The sequence below is a fragment of the Sphaerodactylus townsendi genome, linkage group LG11 (genome assembly GCF_021028975.2).
Source record: "Sphaerodactylus townsendi isolate TG3544 linkage group LG11, MPM_Stown_v2.3, whole genome shotgun sequence".
Lineage (NCBI taxonomy): Eukaryota > Metazoa > Chordata > Lepidosauria > Squamata > Sphaerodactylidae > Sphaerodactylus > Sphaerodactylus townsendi.
This window is the reverse complement of record NC_059435.1, coordinates 78,179,568-78,200,605: the sequence shown is the minus strand read 5'-3', so window position 1 is coordinate 78,200,605 and position 21,038 is coordinate 78,179,568. Positions and strand designations below refer to the sequence as shown.

Below are 21,038 nucleotides of genomic sequence, written 5' to 3'. Positions count from 1 at the left end.
ATCCCCGGCAGCCCCAGTTGAAAGGACCAGGCAGGAGGTGATGGGAAAGACCTCCTCCGCCTGAGGCCCTGCAGAGCAGCTGCCTCTCTGAGCAGACAACGCTGGCCTTGGTGTGCCAAAGAGGCCTGACTCAGTAGAAGGCGGCTTCATGCATCCGTGTGGTAGAAAGTGTGCTGAGCAGTGATGTTCTCTTGCCTGACCCTCATCCTCCCCACAAGGTTTACACAAAAAGCCTCCCAGGCAGGCGGCATCATTTGTCTCCAGCAGGGCCGGATCCGCAGGCAATTGTGGAAAGATCAGGAGAAGTGTGTTGGGGAGAGAGTGGCGGGTGGCTTCGCTCTGCTGCCTCGCCCGTGGTGCTGCTCATTCTTTAATTTAGACTTCTAAGCAGAGCGAGGCCATCCGCACACACCCCAGGTTAGGTTTGGAAATCAACCTGCTTTCTTGAGTAGAACAGGCTGCAACACAATTACACAAGCAACAGCAAATGGCTGAAGTAAAAGCATACAAAAGATGTCCTATTACCTCATGCATGGGAATCAGGGTGGCGGCCAAGCACCCACCCAGTCTTCTCAGGGGTAGCAGGAACCAGCAAAGGTATGAATGAAGCCACACAGCCCTGCCCCTTTGGGGCCCCCCACCCCCACCCGGACCTCTTCATCTGATCCTCTGTCCTCTCCAAACCCCCAGGCTTACTACCCTGCTGCCCCTGACCTCTTGCCCGGTCCTTCCTTGACAGTGAACGGCCAGTGGTCCGAATGGACTCCCTGGAGTGAATGTTCGGCTCCTTGTGGGCTGGGGTTCCAGAACCGCTACCGCTTCTGCACAAACCCCCCTTCGTCTGGGATGGGCGTGCCCTGCCTGGGGCCGGACCACGAAGACAAGCCCTGCCACGTCCAGCCATGTGCCAGTGAGTACCCTCCTTGCTTCCTCACAGCAGTGACTTTCTGAGACCGAGGCTCTCGTTCAAGTCAGAGAAGAAGACCAGCGCCTCTCATCTGGCCAGTTTTATGCTGGGACAGGAAGGGCCGAAAACAGGACCTGCCAGAAAGGGGTGCCAAGAAGATCAGGGTTTGGTGCCACGGGGCCTGGCTCATCTGCACTGATCCTCCTCCTCTCCTGGTCAACGCCAGTGCAGCTGCCCAGTGACCTGTGCTCAGTGAACCAGTGGGCTTTTGACAGGCAGTTCCCTCCCTCTGGAAGGCAAAGCATCTCTGCTTGTCTGCCTGGCAGGTTTTCTTCCCACCCTTTCTCTGACTCAAGAGCCATGTTATTTGTTCTCCCTTTGACACCCTCACAGGGCAGGTGGTCATCCTCTGAGTCCCCTGGCAGAGCAGAGCTGTGAGCTCAGTGCACCCCAGTGTGGGCTGGCCAGGATGTGGCAGGCGGTTTGGTACACCTGCCCCCAGGGCCTCCACAGTGATGGCTGGAAAGTACCAGCGTGAGACCTGGTGGCTGCCAGCAAACAGGCTGGGGTCATAAGGATAAGATTGAAAAAGACATAAATGTTTGGGCTGATGTTGCGGGAAGATGCCAGACAGGGGAGTGGGTGTTTCTCAAGGTGTAACGACATGATACGTGTTTGTCATGCGTCAGGCCACAGCTGTGCAACCAGACTCCCAGCCAGGAAACTCTCCTCAAATATTGGTTGTGGTGGGTTTTCTGGGCTGTGTGGCCATGGTCTAGTACCGTGGTGGCGAACCTTTGGCACTCCAGATGTTATGGGTTACAATTCCTATCAGCCCCTGCCAGCATGGCCAGATGTTATGGACTACAATTCCCATCAGCCCCTGCCAGCATGGCCAATTGGCCATGCTGGCAGGGGCTGATGGGAATTGTAGTCCATAACATCTGGAGTGCCGGATTATCGCCACCACTGGTCTAGTAGATCTTGTTCCTAACATTTCGCCTGCATCTGTGGCTGGCATCTTCAGAGGTGTATCACAGAGGGAAGTCTGTTACACACTGTGTCCAGAAACGTTGGCAAAACATTAGGAACAAGATCTACCAGACCACGGCCACGCAGCCCAGAAAAGCCATAACAACCAGTTAAATCCGGCTGTGAAAGCCTTCGACAACAAATCGCCTCAAATAACTTACTCCAGCAGAGTCCAAACTCACTTCTTCAAATGTTGGAGATGAATCAGATGTGCCTGACGATACTATATGCCAATAAAGGCTTGTGTTGTTGAGGCCTGACGATATGAGTTCAACTCACAAAAACTTATTGCGGAGCAAATTTTCGTCAGTCTGTAAAGTACCACTTGATTTCTATTGGATTCATCAAAAGACTTATTCCAGAAGAACAGCTGTATTTTGGCTTCGAGCCGTGCGACTTTTTACCATGAAAGAAGTTGTCACAATTGTCTATATTGTGTTAGTGGCCTTCCAAGTGTGAACATTTCTCACTTGAGGCAATGGACTGAAAATGGCCCTGGGCTGGGGTAACAAAAGCCGACTCTCGCTTCCCTACATACAATTCTATTTTTATTTATTTAACATGGAACTGACCAGGTTCAAGTAAGACAATGATAAGATAGAAGTCAGGCCACGGTTTGCAACGGCAGGAAGTGAGGTTGCCACCTCTGGGCTGGGAAATTCCTGGAGATTTGGGGGGGGGGGGAGCCTGAAAGCCTGTGGGGAGTGCCCCAGACCCCATCCTTCCCGTACAGCCATTTCCTCCAAAGGAAGTGGCCTTTGTAGATTGGAGAGCAGTTATAATTCCAGGACTCCGGCCCCCACCTGGAGGTTAGCAACACTAGCATGAAGTAAGCACCCAATTTTGGACATTCCTCAAGAGAGTACCGTCAAAGATTTTTAAAGAGGAGGAGGAACAGCAGGCACGCTTCTTCCGCCAAATGCACGTCCTTGCGCCCAAGAAGGGAACGGCCCTGTGGCATTTGTGCCAGATGAGGACGGTGGTCCCCCCTTCCCTTCTCTCAGGGAGCGGAGCCTGGGGGGAGTGGAGCCCATGGACCGGCTGCACCGTCAGCTGTGGGGGAGGCATGCGGAGCCGGAGGAGAGCCTGCGACAACCCTGCCCCGCAGAGTGGCGGGGACTACTGCGAGGGGCCGCCCACGCAGGTGGAGGCCTGCCACTTGGACCCCTGCCCAGGTGAACCCTCATTCCTCTCGGGTGTGCACTATTTGGGGGTGTGGGGGGCATGGGCTTGATGCAGGAGGGCAGGTGCCGCTTGCCACCTGATGATGGCATGATTCTTCCCTGAAGGGAGGCTGGCAGCAGCTCCAGGGGGCACCTCAGAGAGGGCCTCCCTCCTTCCAGTGGTTTTGCAGAGGACTGATGCTGCCACCGGCCTCATTCTACCCCCCTTTCTCCTGCAGCACTGAACTGCTCCGCTGTGGAGGGCTCTGTCTACAGCAGCTGTGGACCCTCTTGCCCCCGCACCTGTGACGACATCTCGGTGAGGCTCCATGCGACCCTGATCCCTGTCTCTTTCAATGCCCCACACTGATTTTCCCCTTCCAACACCAGCCACCCACCCACCCTCCCACCCACAGGGCCAGCCCCCCCCCCCATTTTCCCTGGCAGGGGGTAAAGAGATGAGATGGATCCAGATGCCCCGTTTCTCTCCAAGCATTAACTCCCCCACCCTCACCCCCCCCCGACTCCTGGATTATTACAATGAGGGATGACTGCAGAGATGTCCTTGAGCAGCTCAGCCATTCACCGGGGGTGGGGGTGGGGGTCCCTGCATGAGCCTCCATGGCCAAGGGCAGTAGTATAAGCCAAGGCTGCAAAAACAATATTCTCATTTGAAAATGGATTTCTTTGCTTCAGAAAGGGCAATTTCAGTGCTTGCCTCCCTGGGTGCCATTTTCTTTAGATACATCCCTGCAGAGCCAGCGTGGCATAATGGTTAAGAGCAGGTGGACTCTAACCTGGAGAACCAGGTTTAATTCCCCACTCCTCCACATGAGCAGCAGAATCTTATCTGAAGAGCCGGATTTGTTTCCCTGCTCCTGTACATGCAGCCTGCTGGGTAGCCTTGGGCCAGTCTCAGTTCTCTCTGAACTCTCTCAGCCCCACCTACCTCACAAGGTGTCTGTTGTGGGGACAGGAAGGGAAAGGAGTTTGTAAGCTGTCTTGAGGCTCCTTACAGGAGGAGAGAAAGGCAGGGTAAAAATCCAAACTCCTCTTTGTCTCTTCTTTAGAGGGAAAGTTTGGGGTCTGGCTTCAACTCCTCATGGTCAGCAGACAGACAGCTCCTCTGGGGTAAAGAAGCCAGGCTGCCGATAGGCCCTTGGGGCACTTGCTTGCAGTGGGGAAGGAGGCAGTGCTGCGTGTATTAATTTGCAATGCTCTGTGTTCAGAAGAAACGTCACCCATTAGGATTCTTCTCACTCCCTCTGCAAGATGCGTACCAATTATTTCTTTCAAGCTTCTCAGCACCAGCATGAGGGCTAGTAACTCGCTTTTTAAAATGAAGACTGGGCATATTCTGTGCTTTCTATGTACAGCTTCTGGACATCTGGAATGTAAACAGACCAGCCGGGAGATCTCTGCCCTGCCTTCATGACCCCCTTTCTTCCTCGGGGGCTTGTGGAAAGCCCCTCACCCACCCACCGAGCAGGCGTCTTGGCTGGTTTTCTCCCCAAAGTGTCAATTTAGATCAGGGGCACCCCCCTAAGTCTGTCTCCTGGTTCTATGGGTTTCCCTCCCCTTCCTCCATGCTCCCCAGCATTGCCTGTGGACCTGTGAGCCTGGCTGCTATTGCACTGGAGGGAAAGTTCTGGATAGAAATGGCACAGCCTGCGTGGAGAAGCACAGCTGCCCCTGCCTGGATTTGCTTGCCGGCCACCGGTACCTGCCAGGACAGATCATCCCTCGTGGCGACGGCTGCAACACCTGGTGAGGCCCAGGGGCCCTGTGGGGCTGGGTCAGGTGCTCCCAGAAACACCTCTGGGTCCTGGTAGAGGCCTGGAGGTGTTTCAGCCTGTCTCCTAATTTCTCCCCCACCAGCACCTGCTCCCAAGGGAGGCTGACCTGCACTAACCTGGCCTGTGCAGGTGAGTAACAGCTTTGAGCTCCTGGAAGGAATGGTGGCAACCAGTGGGGCTGGGTGCCCCAGAATGATCAGGCACGAGATATGGGGGTGCTCCCGGATTCATCGCTGTCCTTTGAGCTTCAAGTGATGGTGGTGGCCACGAGGGCCTTCTAGCCGCTCCGTCTGGTTCACCATCTCCACCCATTTTTTGACAAAGGGGGCTGATCACATGTTACATGCTCTGGTACCTCTTGATTGGACTACTGCTATGTGCTGCCCTTCAAGGGGCTGCCCTTGAAAATGGTCTGGAAGCTGGAGCTGGTATAGCACGTGACAGCTAGGCTGTTAGCCAGTACATCCGGCCAGATGCACATCACACGGGTCCTTAAGGGACTGGCTCCTGATTTACCCCGGGCTCAATTCAAGGTGTTGACGTTGATGTACAAAGCCCTAAAAGGTTTGAACCCTGCCTACCTGTAGGAGCACCTGTGCCCATATGTACCTGCCTGGGCACTGAGGTTGTGGCGGGAGGCACTCCTGGTGGTACCTTCCTCCACTGAGCTATGGAATAGTCTCCCCTCGGGGATTCACCACCTGCCTACCCTTTCTGGTTTGCTTCCCGCAACCTCCTGGCAGCTGCTTATACTCCCACAGGGAGGTCGGGCCCCCGTGTTAAAAGGCCTAGGATGAAGGGGTCGGGCCCGCCCCCTGGCATAAAGTGTTCCTCTGAACCTTCCCCTTCTCTGCTCCAGTTCCTGGCAGCTGGTGTGACTGGTCCCCTTGGAGTCCCTGTTCCAGAACGTGTGGCAGTGAGATGGTGACCCGCTACCGTACCTGCAGTTGCCCTAAGCCCCACCACGGGGGCCCCGAGTGCGAGGGGACTCAGGAGTACCATGGAGACAGTGGGATGCAGCTTGAGAGGAAAGAGTGTCCCACCGCCACCTTCTGTCCAGGTACCAGCCCTCCAAGGCGAGGAGAGGCGAGGGGCTCCTTGGGCCAAGCATCTGACTCCTGCGCCAGAGTGTCCACGATGCCGAGTCTTCCTCCCATATTTCCTTCTTTTCTCCCCTCTCCTGTTTCTGGGAATTGAGAAGCTGCTTTCCTGGACCAGAATTTGTCCCTGGCTGTTTCCACATGAAAGCGATCCACCATATCTGTTCCTTCGGCAGCCCTGGCAAAGACCCCCATTCAGAGGGTGGTCCCTGTTCCTTGCCCTCCTGCCCACCATTCCCACACCAGGCAAAGGGGGAGTTGTGTAGCCAAGTGTTGCCTGTGCCCCCTCATCTCTTGCCAGGGTGTGCCCACCCCACCCCCACACGCACCTGTCCTTTCTCCTCCTTCACCCTGCAGTGGACGGGGGCTGGAGTTCGTGGAATCCCTGGTCACCCTGCGATGCCTGCTTTGGGGAGTCTGCCCGGAGCAGAGAATGCACCAACCCTCCTGCCCGCTTTGGAGGCCTGTCCTGCCCGGAGGAAGCCCGGCAGAGCCGTCCGTGCCACGATGGAGTCACTGTGTGTGAAGGTGCAAAGAAGGGTCTTCCCTCTGCAATTGGGGGGGCGGGCCGAGGGGCTTGCCTGCAACAGCACCTTGCCCTTGGCAGTCGGCACCTCCAAGTCTAGCTTGGTATGGAAATGAAGTTTAGCAAAACCAAATTTGACAGGACACTCAGGCTTAAGTGCTCACATTTGGAGCCTGAATTTCAGCCATGCTTTTAACTTGGAATCCAAATTGTGAACTTTGTCACCTGCACGGAGCATGTAATGTGCAAAACTGGGACAAAGCTGGACTGCTTTACAGTGTTTCTTGCTTCCTGTGTTCACAGAGCCTCGCTGCATAGAGCTGCCAACTCCAGGTTGAGGAGCGCTTGGAGATTTGGGGGTGGTTTCTGTGGAGGGGGGAATTGGGGGAGGATTTTTGCCAAGAATTGATGGGATATCATAGAATCTTCCTTCTGGAGGTGCCATTTCCTGGTCTCAGTTGTCTGGAGTTCCCTTGTAATTTTCAGAGACCTCCAGGCCCCACCTGGAGACTGGCACCCTACTTGCAGATGTGCCAGTCCTACACACGCAGCAATCTTTGCTTGTGCTTGTAGGCTCACCATGTGTTAAAGGCTGCATCTGCAGGGGGCACGACAACAGCCACAGCAAGCGGGGTGGGGAGAGAATGGAGTCTGCACACCCACATTTTCACAACTCTTTCTGCTGGTGCTGCTATTCCCACCCACCCTTTTCTCTCTTGTGTGTGCACTGAATAAAGCACAGTGTGCTGGCAATCACACAACCTCCACCCTCCCCAAGGCCTGGAAACAGCCATCTGCCCTTCTGATAGCCGAAGTAAGCTCCACCCCCTCCTTCATAGTGGCTGCAGGTCCGGTGGCCAGATGGACTGTCCACTTGCAGCCGCTCTGCAGCTCCCCTTTGGAGCCAGGTCACAGGTGGGATATTTGGATCCAGCTGAAGGGTCAAGTCCATGAATCCAGCTCAGAATGACCCCAGTGCCATTAAGACATTCTGCTGCAGAAAAACAAGGGCCGCAGCCAGACTGTCAACACGGGAAGCAGCCGAAATCTAAGCAGGGCTTGGTTGACAAGTTCCTGCATGGATGGACCTTCTGTACGGGGCATTGGTCTTGTGTACGCATTGCTGTGGGACAGGTAGGGTAGCGGGAGGGTCCTTTTTGAGCCTGGGGCACCTTTGGCATTCTGACCCAGTGTAAAGAGTGCAGACGCAAGACGGCTGCCGCAGGAGTGAAACCCAGCCACAGAACGGCTGCTGCAACCTACCTTCATCCACACACAGTGGAGAGCCTTGTGCTGTGGTGGCAGCTGCGGCTACAGCAATGTTTGTAGAAATCCGCACAGCCAATCAGAAGCCTTGCTGGGCCAAAGCCCTTCTAAAAGCCCTTGGCAGGCACCAGGACAGATGCCAGCAGGCAGCACAGGCGCCATGTTGGGGGCCCCTGGCGTAGCTATTTGCTTGAGAGTCAGGAAGCTTGTGCAAAGCTCGGCACCAGGGGTGAGGAAACCAGACTCAGGGGCTTCTCCGGTCTCCTTAGACTGCAGCGGAGGCCAGGTGTCTTTCCCGTGTGGCAAGCCCTGCCCACGCACCTGTGAGGACCTTCACCCAGACACCACCTGCCTGGAAAGCCAGCAGTGCCAGCCAGTGTGTGCCTGCCCAGAAGAACAGCTGCTCCAGGGTGGCGCCTGCGTCAGGCCCGCACAGTGCCACTGCAAATATCGCAGCAGCTGGTTGGGTAAGTGTTTCTAGGAGGAGAGAAGTACCCCTGAGCTGCCTGCCGTAGGGATCCTTTGCCAGGGCAACCCGTGGCATCTTGCATGATGCAGATAGATAGATACAGATACATTTATTGGCACCACCAGTGCCAATGCATGATGCATCATGCTTCCCCTCTGCAGGCAAGTGGGTGAGTGCACCAGGTCAAACTGGGGACAGGGAGAGGGAAGGCTGGGAGGCGTCAGCTGGGTAGGCAATGGTCTCCCTGCCCCCATCACCCAGCCTGCTGTGGCTTTGATGGACTTGAATCCTGTGGGGGATTATGACTCCCAGCTGATCCTGGGCCTTTCCTGGAATCTGGATCAGCAGGAAGCCTGTAACCGTCTTCTCCCATTTCCTGGGCTGTATGTGCTTTGAGGAATGGGTAGCCTTGCTCCAAGTGCAGCCCTGCCAAAAAATTGTCTAGAGCAGCAACTCAAAGGGGGGCAGGGCTGGTTCTATTGGCAGCAGCTCAGGGTGGAGGTCACCAAGGCTGTGCCAGGCATCCGTGGCATGGAAGGGGACTGGCATCCTCTCCTGGGCCAGGTTCAAGCCCACGTCATTGGCATCTCCAGGAGGGGGCAGGCGTACCTTTCTGGGGCACTCAAAATACCTTGAACGGTTCACTTTCAAAGGGTAGCCAACTTGGTCTGCCATGGAGCATCTAGTTTCAAGTCTAGAAGCACCTTAGAGATCAACAGAATTTGGGGGGGGGGGTGAACTTTGGAGAATCACAGCTCTCTTCATCAGATATGAACTGTTCTTGGAAGATTGTGGAAATTGGTGGCAACAGGTGGGGCAATGTGGAGGGCACGATTGGCCAGACCTCTCTCCTCCCTTCCTTCCTTGCAGGTTCTCTAGAGGGACGCAATCTCTCTTCCTGGTCAGGCCTGGCTCCCTGGGAGTATGCTGAGCCCGGGGAGAATATTTATGGGCCTTGCCAGAACTGGTGAGTCTGAGCAATTCAAGCAGGTGGGGCAGGGAGAGAAGCGGCCACCTTGGCTAAGTCTCTGCAGTCTCTCCCCACTTCCGTGATACCCAATCGGATAGGTAAACCAGCCCCAGATAGTACTATTTATTTATTTACTTATCTTGGTCTTTTTTCAAGATGTCACGTACATTTGGTTGTCATATTTCACATAAGTTTAATAACATATTTAGAATGCACTAGGTAGGCAGCCCCCTCCCCCCCCCCAATCCAAACCCTCAGCTCCAGGTGTAGAGAATCCAGAATCTTTCTTGTCCTGTTTTTGGCCAGATTCTCTTCTTCTCACTGGTGTCCAGCCTTTGGTAGAGCCATGAAGTTCCCTCTCCTGTCTCCCCCTTCTTCCTCAGCCGCAGACCCCTCCCCATTCCACTTGCACTGTATTGAGAGCTGCCCCCCAGCCTTTCATCTTTGCCAGTCCTCGCCTGCTTCACTTCCTGCCCCTCTTTCAGATCTTTCCTCGAGACCTCTTTGTCTTTCCTAAGCTTTACGTGTCATCTGCTTGGCCTCGGCCACCTCCCTCTCCATTTCTTGGCTCTCTTGCTGCTCAGATAGTTCCAAGGAGATTGCCAGATTGGTCTGCAGGAGACAAGCTACAGTCCAACCGTTTTCCAGAGCAGAGGCCTTCGGGAGCTCGAGCTTCCTTTGTCTCGATCCTTGATTGTCTTTTGGCTGCTAACTTAGTATGTGTATTAACTAATGTTTAAAAAAAGCACTGTTTACACTCCTCATCCTCTCCCATTTTTGTACCCAGCACCTGTGTGGCTGGACAACTGCAGTGCAGCGTGGACCCCTCATGTCACCTGCATGGGGGCTGGGGCACCTGGGGGCCGTGGTCACCCTGCACCCAGAGCTGTGGGGAGGGAGTCCAGTTCCGCTTCCGACAGTGTGACAGCCCAGTTCCCCAAAACGGAGGCCGGGGCTGCATAGGCCACAGTGAGCAGCAAAGGCCCTGCCCAAACCAGCAGGATTGCCCAGGTGAGGAGGGGGCAAGAGGGAGGAACCCATGGGTGGAAGAGAGACATCCCTGTTCAGTCAGATGAGTCCACAACAAAGCAGAGGGTGGCCAGATGAGGAAGGGTTGCCCTTATGTCTGTGGTGGCAGGAAAGGGCCAGGTGTTGGGGGAGAGGGGGGCACTGTACCCGTCTGGGTGGGGGATGACACGCCCCGGTTTGGTGACGGTTCCCCTCCCTGCATTGAGCACGAAGCTGGATGGGAGAACCACAGACCGTGACTGGATCTCTCTCTGGAGTTTTCTTGAAAATTTGAGTGTCCCCCAAGTTGAGGGAGGAGCTGATTCAAACTGGGCTCACAGCACTGAGGTAGGAGGAAGAGCCCCCTTCCTCTTTCTTGATGAGGACCCCCACCGCCCATGCCTGCATGTTTTCTCTTGGCGGGGTGACTACCTGGGAGAGGTCAGTTTGCATTGGTGAGCAACCGGGTGAGGGTGGACGGGAGAGAGAACAGGCGGCCTGACCTCTTCCTTCCTTTCTCTCACAGAGGAGGAGGCCTGGGGCGAGTGGTCCCTGTGGACCCCCTGCACCGTGTCCTGCGGTGGGGGAGAGCAGGTGCGTAGCCGCCAGTGTATCCGGCTGGAGTGCCACGGCTTGGCCACCCAGAGCAAGACATGCAACACACAGGTGTGCCTAGGTGAGTTTGCCCCCCACTAGAGTTTGGGATGTGCACAGTTCAGACAATGGTTTGGATCCAGCTGGGCACAAGTGGAAATGGACACTGACTTAGCACAGTTGCACTGGCATTACCTGGCGCTTCCTTCCCTATATCTGTTTTTGTTAACTGCGTTGTGTTGTTTTAATTGGTTTAATATTTTTGTACTTTGAAAATTTCAGACCTTTTATGGTATTTGGATTGTTTGATTCACGTAAACAGCCCAGAGAGCTTTGGCTACAGGCAGCGTAGAAATGAAATGAGTAATAGAGAAGCAAGCCTTTATTGGCATAGACAACAGTACAACAGTAATAAAAAATGGATTAAAAAGCATATACAATACAGGTCGAAGGAAATCTACTGGCGTTTAGTAATTTCCAGGAGAAAGTCTGCCACTATCATACAGAGAGAAGGATCAGGGTTGTCCAGCATGTAGTGTAATCTAATTAAATCGGGGAGATCTGGTAAATGTAAAGGAGTAAGATTCACATACTTGGATCTGATTTCCTTGAATCTGAGACAGTGTAGGAATTGGTGGGTCAGAGATTCAACTGGGCCATCGTTTCATGGGCACAATCTTTTGGCCTTTTCTTGCTTATTAAATCTGCCATGTAACAAGGCAGAAGGCATAACATTAAACCTGGCGAGCATTATGGCAAATGAGTAATAATAAATGAGAGAGAGAGAGAGATCGGCTCAAGGTCATCTAACAAGCTTCATGGTAAAAGAGGGAGTTGAATCCAAGATTTCCATAATTTACAGCACAATCCTATGCAGAGCGACTCCACTCTACACCCATTTAAGTGAATGGGCTGAGACTGGAATAACTCTCCATAGAATGGCACTGTTAGTCCATCACACTAACCACTATACAACCTTGTCTTTCTTTGTGCTGATCTCTCTGGCCTCCTTTTTGTGCTGGGTGTTGCTTCTGGCTACTGCTAGTGGTCGAAAAGGTTGCCTTCGTGGTGATGTTGTAAGCTGCAAGGGGGAGGGGGCTGGCCTAGCAATAGGCAAGAGCTGACTTTTTTTAAAAAAGAAGAGTTAATGATAATCCTTAGGGATCGGTGCCCATTGCCCTGGCAGACCCTTCGGACGCACCCCAGCTTCTGCTGTGTCCTGGGCAGGCCTGGTGCTGAGTGGGAGCCTGAGCAGTCCCCGTTAAAGGGACAGCTATCAGCAGCAATGGGGAAAACTTCTCCAGGGTTTTTCTAGAGAGCTTCTGCCAGGCGGGGCTGACGGACCCGTCCCATGGTCTGGTTTGGTACCTGGCAGGCAGGATCCTTACAGGCCTCCTGTTTTTAATGGGGTTAAGGAATCCCCAGCACCAGGAGTAGAAGACCGGGCCTGCCCCTGCCATCTACGCACATCTCCAGTCCTCCTGTCAGACTTTGGTTGGGTGGAAGGCACGGTGAATCCCCAAGAGGCAGAATGAGATGGAGGGTTTTTTCCTGGTGGTGTTGTGTGGTGGAGCTCAGGAATGCCCTACAGTGTCTTTGGGGCAGCTGGTTGTAGATTTGGGACTGAGGAGGCTGCAGGCTCCCACAAGCCCCTTGTGACTGAGGGGGACGGGGGCAGGAGGAGGCAAGAAAGGTGTGGTGAGATCTGACCGCCCCCCCAGACCCTGCTGGCCGTCACACTTGCTTCTTCCTCTCCAGAGGTGGGCTGCCCAGCGGGACGCTTGTACCGGGAGTGCCTGAAGGAAGAAGGGTGCCCCTACAGCTGTTCCCACCTCACCCACCAGATGGACTGCTTCTCGGATGGCTGTGAGGAGGGGTGCCACTGCCCAGTGGGCACCTACCAGCACCATGGGGCCTGTGTCCAGGTGGGCTCTCTTTCCCTCCTCCGAACTGCTGAGTGGGTCTTCGGTTGATCACCTTTTGATTTTGCCTTAGAGGCCCATCCCTTCCTGAGTTGAACAGCCAGTTCAGGGGAGGAGCCTGTGGGTTCTTCTGGAATATGGAGAAAAATGTTTTGGGCACCATCACAAAACAGCTATCGCAAGGGGACGGGCATCACAAAATGGCTGCCATGGGGGGGGTGGGCAGGCAGGAGCAGAGTTTGATGCTGGGTTTCACTATCCAAAGAACAAGTGGGCCGCCTCCCTGCGTGGCAACAGGAAGAGGCTGCCAGGCTCAGAGGCACAGGAGTCTGCATTGGTAGCTCAGTCGAGAGCATCTGGCAGTGCCACGTCTAGGGGTGCCATCCTGCCAGTGTGCCAGGAGTTATCCTGGAATTACAGCTGATCTCCAGACTATGCCGACCCCCCCCCCCCCGGAAATGGCAGCTCTGGAAGGCGGGCTCTATGGCCTCACCTCCCTGGTGAGCTGCCCTCCCCTTCCCAAAGCCCACCCTCCCTTCAGTCCACTCTTCCAAAATCTTCCAAAAGAAGGTTCTTTTGGATGAAAGAAAATTGTTCTTCTTTCATCCAAGACTGTTTTGATTTTTCCTCGGAGCTCAAGGAGTCGATGTCTTGTTGCCAACTCTGGCCTGGGAAGCTCCTAGAGCCATGGTGGCGAACCTTTGGCACTCCAGATGTTGTGGACTACAATTCCCATCAGCCCCTGCCAGCATGGCCAGTTGGCGATGCTGGCAGGGGCTGATGGGAATTGTAGTCCATAACATCTGGAGTGCCAAAGGTTCGCCACCACTGTCCTAGAGAGTTGGCAGCAGTGGCTGTGGAGGGGGGGGCAGCGGGGGAGCTGGCAGGGTCACCTGTGGCTGCCAGTCGGGCTTCCGTGGTTATTTCCAAATGTCTGAATTCTCATGTAAGATAGTTTTTGTGACCATGGATTTGTGGCACCCAAGAGAGCCGTTGGATGACTCCAAGCAGGCCAGGATTCCTCGTCATCCTGGCGGTGGCCTGGCACCTCAGCTCCGTGTGGGCTGTCCATCACCTGCTGTGTCCTCCTGGGGCCTCGTGCTTGCAGGGGAACGGCAGTGTGCTTAGCCACGTGCACGTGCGCACGGGCACTCCCGCGCTGCTTCTCTCCCTTCGGGCACAGGAGTGTCCCTGTGTCGTGACTGAGGAAGCCCTGAAGATGCTCCGGAACCACTCCTCGGGGCCTGGCAGAGCTCCAGCGGCCTCGCAGGGTCGGCTGATTTCCCTGGGGGAGGAGGTGCTGCCAAACACCACCATCCACTCTGCCTGCAGCAACTGGTGAGTGGGCCCAACTTAAATGTGGGGGAGGGGGCCGTGGGTCAGTAGCAGAGGTCGCTGTTTCAGCCCCTGGCAGCATCTCCAGTTAAAAGGATCTGAGAACAGGAGATTTGGGGCATCTGTCTGAGACTGAGCTGCTGCCAGTCATGTGGACAGAACTGACCGTGATGGACCAAGGAGGGTCTGATTCAGGAGGGGCAGCAGCTTCATGCGCCCCTGCTGAGTTTCTCCTGGGAAGCCCTGTGCAGGCAGCGAGGCTGAACATTTCCCTGCGTTTTGACTTGCAGTAGCCCCCCTCAGCTCTATCGTGCCCTTTGGGTCCCAGCCTGGCAGCCTCACCCACCTCTGGGCCTTCCTCTGGAGCTGCTCAAAGGCATTTCACCTGGAAGACTTTTTTTTATTGGCATTGAAATAAAGATCCCACACCTTGTCCCCCCTATCAAATGCAAGTGGCAAGTTTGTGCAGCCTCGGTTTGCCTCAAAGCAATAAAAGAAAAGGATTTGCTCCTTCAAACTTGGTTTCTTTTTCCCCCAACAGGCTCCCTGCTTTACATTAGCATTTTATAAAGGAAAAAATGTTTCCAAAGGACACGTGTCTTTTCCTTTGAAATGCTTAAAGCAGAGTGCAGGGGAGGTGTTTTTGAACAGCAACACAGAGCAGAGAAGAACAGCTTTGAGGCATGAAGGGAGATCCCATTCCTGACTCTTTTCTTTCCTGTCTCATGTGGGGAAGCAGGGAGCAGTGCTTCCTTCCCTGTCTGACTACGGGATTCTGTAGACAAACAGAATTCTTGGGAGACGGGACATGGAGGCATCCCAGGAACCACTCCTTGTGTCTCCTGAAAGGTTAATCACATTTTATCCCAGCCGGGGGTTTTGTGACTGGAGGCCCGTCTCACTGTCCCCATGATTTCTTCTCTTTGACTCAGCTCCTGCCGCCACGGGCAGCTGTCTTGCATTTTCTCCCTCTGCCCCATGGATGGGGGCTTCACACACTGGAGCCCATGGACACCCTGCTCGTTGACCTGTGGGGGGCTGGGGAACATGACCAGGTCACGTGAATGCACCAATCCCTTGCCTGCCAGGGGGGGAAAGGAGTGTGTCGGCCCACAAATTGACATCAGGTACTGCCAGGCACCAGATTGCCAAGGTAAGAGGCCCCAGGCAAGGGGATCGTGGGCTGGGGTGGTTTTTGGGGGGGTGGGTGGGGGTACAAGTAGAATCATAGAGTTGAAACAGACCTGAAGGGCCATCAAGTCCAACTGCCTTCCATGCATCAAAGCATTCCAGACAGGAACCCAGTCATGTTAAGAACATCAGAAGAGCCCTGCTGGATAAGACCAGGGAGGGTCCGTCTAGTCCTGCATCCTGTGGCCACCCAGTTCCTCTGGAGGTCCAACAGCAGGGCCCCTTTCCTCGATGTTGCCTCCTGGTGCTGGGGTTTCATTCCTTCACAGCACCTGGCATATTTTAGGCATTGTGATTTATAACGATTGATGATGATAATATGCAAGCCCCTCTCTCTAATGTGGGCTGTCTAATGTTATTGGTCCTCCTAATGGCTGATTGCAGAAGGGTGGGGAGGACGCTCAGTCTGCTGTACCAGTAAGTTGGCTCTCTTCTCCTCCACAGCAGTGGCTGGTCCCACGAAAGAGCCTGTCTCTGGCATCCCAGGTAAGGGGGACGGAATTGCTCAAGTGGTGCCGTGGGTAAGAAGTCTGGTTTAGAACTCTTCGTTCTGTCGGATTCCCATGCCATTAAGGAGGGAGCAAACCCACATGGTGGTGAAGAGGTAGGAAATGGACTTCCTGTGTCTTCCTGCTTCCCCTCCCCAGGCTCTGAGGGGGACGCCTTCTCTCCTTGGTCCTCGTGGACTCCCTGCTCAAAGACCTGCAGTGATCCAGATCTCCCATCCCTCAAGACCCGCATGCGGTTTTGCCAAGGAGGGGCCAACTGCACGGGAGACGCTTTCCAGGAACGAGCGTGCAATTTGCCCCAGTGCACAGGTGAGAAGCCCTGCGACCTTCCGCCTTGTTGTGTCCTTGAGTGACTGATGGGTCTGCATCTCCCTCCTTTTGTTGTCTTACAGCAATGGAGGCAGCATGTCGTTTCGGCCAGTGAGAGAAGCAGGGAGCAACTCTCCCGTCCCGTCTCTCTCCAAGCCCTTTTATTGACAGTTTACAAGTGGAAAATCAAACAAGGCAGGCAGGGGAAACGCAATACCTGGATACAAGACAATGAACAGGGCAAAAGGGCACAGGGGGATTAAAGCAGAGGGTTTTGGCAAAACTGCACGTACACATAGGAGCCAGGAGGTCTGGCAACCTCAGCAGTTTCTCCGAATCCACATTTTGGAAGGAGAGGTCAGTCGGGGGAATGTGGAATACCCTTTTCCGGCGGCGTTCCCCCATACTCGAGCATCTCCCAGGCATTCATGCCCTCCAACATCCTTTAACACAGCAGCAGCACTGATTTGCGGCTCTGTCAGCCCACCTTTCATCCGAGAAGCCTGGGGAAAGGTTGGCGGAGGAGGGGCTTAGCGGAGGTGTCGTGGGGGGGGGGTTGAGGAGGAGGGGCTGTGGCTGAATGGAAGACCCCCCTGCTTGGCAAGAGGAAGCTCCCTGGTTCAGTCCTCAACAGCTCCAGTTGAAAGGACCGGGGGATGTAAAAGGCATCTCTCTGTGTGAGTTCCTGGGAGTCAGAGCAGACAGACGTCACCATGATAGACCTAAGGTCTGATTCAGAATAAGTCAGCTTCTTGTGTTCTTGTTAAGGAAGGGGGCCGTGGCTCAGGGGCAGAGCATCCGCTTGGCATGTCCAAGGTCCCAGGTCCAATCCCCAGCATCTGCAGTCCAAAAGACCAGCAGCAGGAGATGGGAAAGGCCTCTGACTGCCTGAGGCCCTGGAGAGCCACTCCTAGTCTGAGTAGACAGCACTGACCTGGATGGGCCAGAGGTCTATTTCAGCAGAAGGCAGGAGGTTCTTATGCAGGGGCGGGATGAGCAGCCCCCGGAGCCTGGCATTAAGTGGCACTAAGTTTCTCCTGGGTGGGCAGTCTTCTCCTGGAAATGAAGCCCTGCCTGAGCACTTCCTTCTTCTAGCTGAAGTGTCTTCCAGGGTCTCTCAGGTGAACATAAGAACAAGCCAGCTGGATCAGACCAGAGTCCATCTAGTCCAGCTCTCTGTTACTCATAGTGGCCCACCAGGTGCCTTTGGGAGCTCACGTGCAGGATGTGAAAGCAATGGCCTTCTGCTGCTGCTGCTCCCGAGCACCTGGACTGTTAAGGCATTTGCAATCTCAGATCAAAGAGGCTAAGAGCGACAACCCATCCTCTAAGAGTGACAGCCCATCCTGCTTTCTTTCTCTTCTCCTCTCCGCAGACACCCCACTGTGCCAGGGTGAGGAATGTGTGGCTATGAACTGCACCTGGAATCCCTGGTCCTCATGGAGTGAGTGTTCCCGCACCTGTGGAGTTGGGCAGCTGTGGCGTCTGCGCACCTACAATCCTCCCGGGCCAGGCGGCCATTGGTGCCCGGACATCCTTGTGGCCAACGCTGAGAGGCGTTTCTGCAACTTGCAAGCCTGTAAAGGTAGGACTGAAATGCCAGCGTGGGGCAGTGGCTGGAGTGTCCCAGGAGATGTAGGTTTGAATCACCACTCTGCTAGGGACGCTCACTGGGTGGCCTTGGGCCAATCAGGCACTCTCAGCATAGCCTACCTCACAGAGCTGTTGTGAGGGTACCAAGGAGGAGAGGGGAACAATGTCAGCCATCCTGGGTCCCTGCTGGGGAGGAAGGCAAGATATCAGGAAAGAAAGAAATAAGGAAGTGATATATTTGCCTCCCAGTTCATACTGAGGGCCTTTGCCTCTCCCTCAAATGCCTCCAACCAGCCCCGAAGCAGCAACACTCAGATGCTGCACTACAAATGAAGCTCAAGCCCAAGGAGTTGGCCCATTTCATTAGCAATGTTGTCCGTGGGCTCTGTGACACCCACCAATACCTTCCCTACTGCTGGCCAAGTGTTTGTAGAAAATGGGTGGGACCAGGTGGAGCTTTTGCCCAGCAGGCCTTCTGGTTGGCCACTGGGAACTGGATTGACTGTGCAGATTTCTTAAAAGGCTGCTTTGGCAGCCGCTGTCACCACAATGCAGTAATGTTCACTGTGTAACTGAAGGCAAGTTGTGGTAGCTGTTTTGTGACAGGCTGTGCATCCTGTGGCAGCCATTGTGTAGCAGAATCCCAGAGGTGCCCACAGGCTGAAAGTGGTTGGGGACACTGCCTAGAACCGTGGTGGCGAACCTTTGGCACTCCAATTGGCCATGCTGGCAGGGGCTGATGGGAATTGTAGTCCATAACATCTGGAGTGCCAAAGGTTCGCCACCACTGGCCTAGAAGAATTCACCCACGCAGCAAAGGACTGTTGAGGGCACTAATGCCTAACCCTTCCATGCAATTGTTTCCAATTCATGTAACTTTTTTCTGACTATGCCAATAAAGGCTTATGTATGTAATGCCTCACCTTGATCCTTTGAGCCTCTGGAAATTCTGCTTCGAGCTCCTGACCAGCAACCCCCACCTGTCCCATTTCCCTTTGCATCATCCTTGATTGAATCTTCCACGGAGGCTTCCTGCTCTGCTGTGGCGATGCTTTGGGAGTGAAGAAGGCCCTGCGTGGGTGCTTGGGGGGCAAGAGCAGCTTCCTGTCTGCTCCCCCAGTCACGTGAACCGTCACCAGGCCCTGAGTCACCCTCCCACGCAGCCTCTTTTTCTATCTCACATCCCTGCTTCAGGGGACGGTGCCTGGTCCAAGTGGAGCCCCTGGTCGTGGTGTGACCGCAGCTGTAGTGGGGGGCACTCGGTGCGCACACGGACCTGCACCAGCCCCCCGCCCAAGAATGGAGGGCGCCCCTGTCCCGGCGAGAAATACCACGTGCGGGTCTGCAATCCTCAGCCCTGTGGTAAGTGGGGAGAGGGTCTCTTCAAGGACTCTGGAGGTGCAGTGGGGCACATTGGAGTAAGGCAATGTCGTAAATAACACCATTAAAGTTCCTGAGGGACAATGAGCAAGCCGGGTTACCAACCTCTAGGTGGGGCCTGCAGTTCTCCTGGAGTGGTAACTAATGTCCATACTACAGAGAAGGAGGGGCAGCTTCAGAGGGCAGATTCACAACTCCTCTGACAACCCCTGCCTTCTTAATCAAACCCCTCCCAGGTACTGCTCCCAAACCCCCAGGGATTTCCCAAGCTGGAGTTGGCCCCTTTGGAGCAAGCTGAGTTCTGGCCTCACCCAGAGGCCTGACCAGCAAATGCCAGCATCGGTCTGTCCATCTCCTCCTTCCGCCCCGTCATGAACCCAGTCCCAGTCCTTGGATCTGGCTGACGGCAGAGGAGGAGGAGGAGGAGAAGCTGACGCCTGCTGTCCTTGTCTCTGCAACTGGGCCCTACAGGAGGAGGGGGCTCTAAAATATTCATTTGCCACCCCCTGTCCTGCCCTGCCCTGCCCTAGTTGTGCTGCCTGCTGGGTAAATGTTTACTCTCCTCCGGCAGAAGAGAGCTGCCCTCCAGGGATGCAGTTGGTGGACTGCGCCAATAAATGTCCACGCCACTGCCGGGACCTCCAGAAAGGCCTGGTGTGCCAGGAGGGGGAGGACTGTGAGCCTGGCTGTCGATGCCCACATGGTAAGTTATGCCTTCTTTGTACCCATTTCTTCATACCCCCCACTTGGGATAGAGAAGCTCCCGGAGCTGCCGTCTGCCCCTGTGCAAGGAGCCAGGCCGGCCACCCTCTGTCTTCTGGGGGCAGACTAGTATTCATGTCTTTGTTAGCAGGTTTCTGTCCTGCTCATGTTCTCTTACCAAGCGGCTGGCCAATCAGTGATTATTTTAGATCATTGTAAACAAAATATGCAGCAGTTAAAATAACCATCAAGCAGTTAATTAGCTAGTGTGATCAACAGCATGCCCAGCATCCACAGCAAAGAAAATACACACAGATAAAGCAGAGAGGCTTTAAAAACCAGCCAGAAGCAACATAAGTGTGCAGATCTGAGAACCCTGAGTGAAGGGAGGCCTTTGCCTTGTGCTGGGAATGGAGGGGATGGCAATGAGCTCCAGAGTTGTGGGGGGCCTCTGCAGAGGGGCGGGGGCGGTCTCTGGCTCAGAGGAAGTCCCTCCATTTGGCATGCGGAACGTCCCAGGTTCAGTCATCGCGAACAGAAAGGGTGTCATCGTAGGTGATGCAGAAGACCTCTCTCTGCGGAGGGTGGCTGCCTGACTGGCCTGGGTGGGCCAGAGTTTGATTCCGTAGAAGGCAGCTTCGTATTGGAGGAGCAGCAGTGGCGTAGGAGGTTAAGAGCTCGTGTATCTAATCTGGAGGAACCAGGTTTGATTCCCAGCTCTGCCGCCTGAGCTGTGGAGGCTTATCTGGGGAATTCAGATTAGCCTGCGCACTCCCACACACGCCAGCTGGGTGACCTTGGGCTAGTCACAGCTTCTCGGAGCTCTCTCAGCCCCACCTACCTCACAGGGTGTTTGTGGTGAGGGGGGAAGGGCAAGGAGATTGTCAGCCCCTTTGAGTCTCCTACAGGAGAGAAAGGGTCCAAACTCTTCTTCTTCTTCTTCTTCTTCTACTGTTTGGGAGGGGCCATGGCTCAGAGGGAGGGCGTCTGTCTGGCATGCAGAGAACCCCAGGTTCAATCCCCGGTGTCTCCAGGTGAACGGGAAAGACTTCAGCTGGAAATCCTGGAGAGTGGCTGCCAGTCTGAGTAGACAACATCAACCTTGGTAGACTGACAGTGTGATTTAGCATAAGGCAACATTACACTGGAACTATGTGGAGGCTGGTAGGCAGAACGGGGTCTCCCTGGCAGATGACAAGCAGCCCCCTGGGCGCTTGCAGAGCCATAAGAGGGCCCCCAAGGTCACCCAGCGACCCTCGTGCTGAG

General features: G+C 54.8%; 1 protein-coding gene across 6 annotated transcripts in view; it reads left to right on the top strand.

Annotated features, from left to right (window-relative positions):
- LOC125441207 (SCO-spondin-like) overlaps positions 1-21,038 on the top strand; it is a 125,733-nt gene that overhangs the window by 84,719 nt on the left and 19,976 nt on the right. For all 6 annotated transcript variants that reach the window (XM_048511616.1, XM_048511614.1, XM_048511613.1 and 3 more), the window contains 19 exons: positions 740-910; positions 2,944-3,114; positions 3,342-3,421; positions 4,700-4,869; positions 4,981-5,027; positions 5,758-5,958; positions 6,356-6,526; positions 8,060-8,257; positions 9,130-9,226; positions 10,017-10,240; positions 10,764-10,913; positions 12,590-12,756; positions 13,937-14,091; positions 15,021-15,241; positions 15,724-15,765; positions 15,927-16,097; positions 17,473-17,682; positions 18,885-19,052; positions 19,642-19,773. In XM_048511616.1, the coding sequence (XP_048367573.1) occupies positions 740-910; positions 2,944-3,114; positions 3,342-3,421; positions 4,700-4,869; positions 4,981-5,027; positions 5,758-5,958; positions 6,356-6,526; positions 8,060-8,257; positions 9,130-9,226; positions 10,017-10,240; positions 10,764-10,913; positions 12,590-12,756; positions 13,937-14,091; positions 15,021-15,241; positions 15,724-15,765; positions 15,927-16,097; positions 17,473-17,682; positions 18,885-19,052; positions 19,642-19,773 (2,946 nt within the window). The remainder of the gene's footprint in view (positions 1-739; positions 911-2,943; positions 3,115-3,341; positions 3,422-4,699; positions 4,870-4,980; positions 5,028-5,757; positions 5,959-6,355; positions 6,527-8,059; positions 8,258-9,129; positions 9,227-10,016; positions 10,241-10,763; positions 10,914-12,589; positions 12,757-13,936; positions 14,092-15,020; positions 15,242-15,723; positions 15,766-15,926; positions 16,098-17,472; positions 17,683-18,884; positions 19,053-19,641; positions 19,774-21,038) is intronic.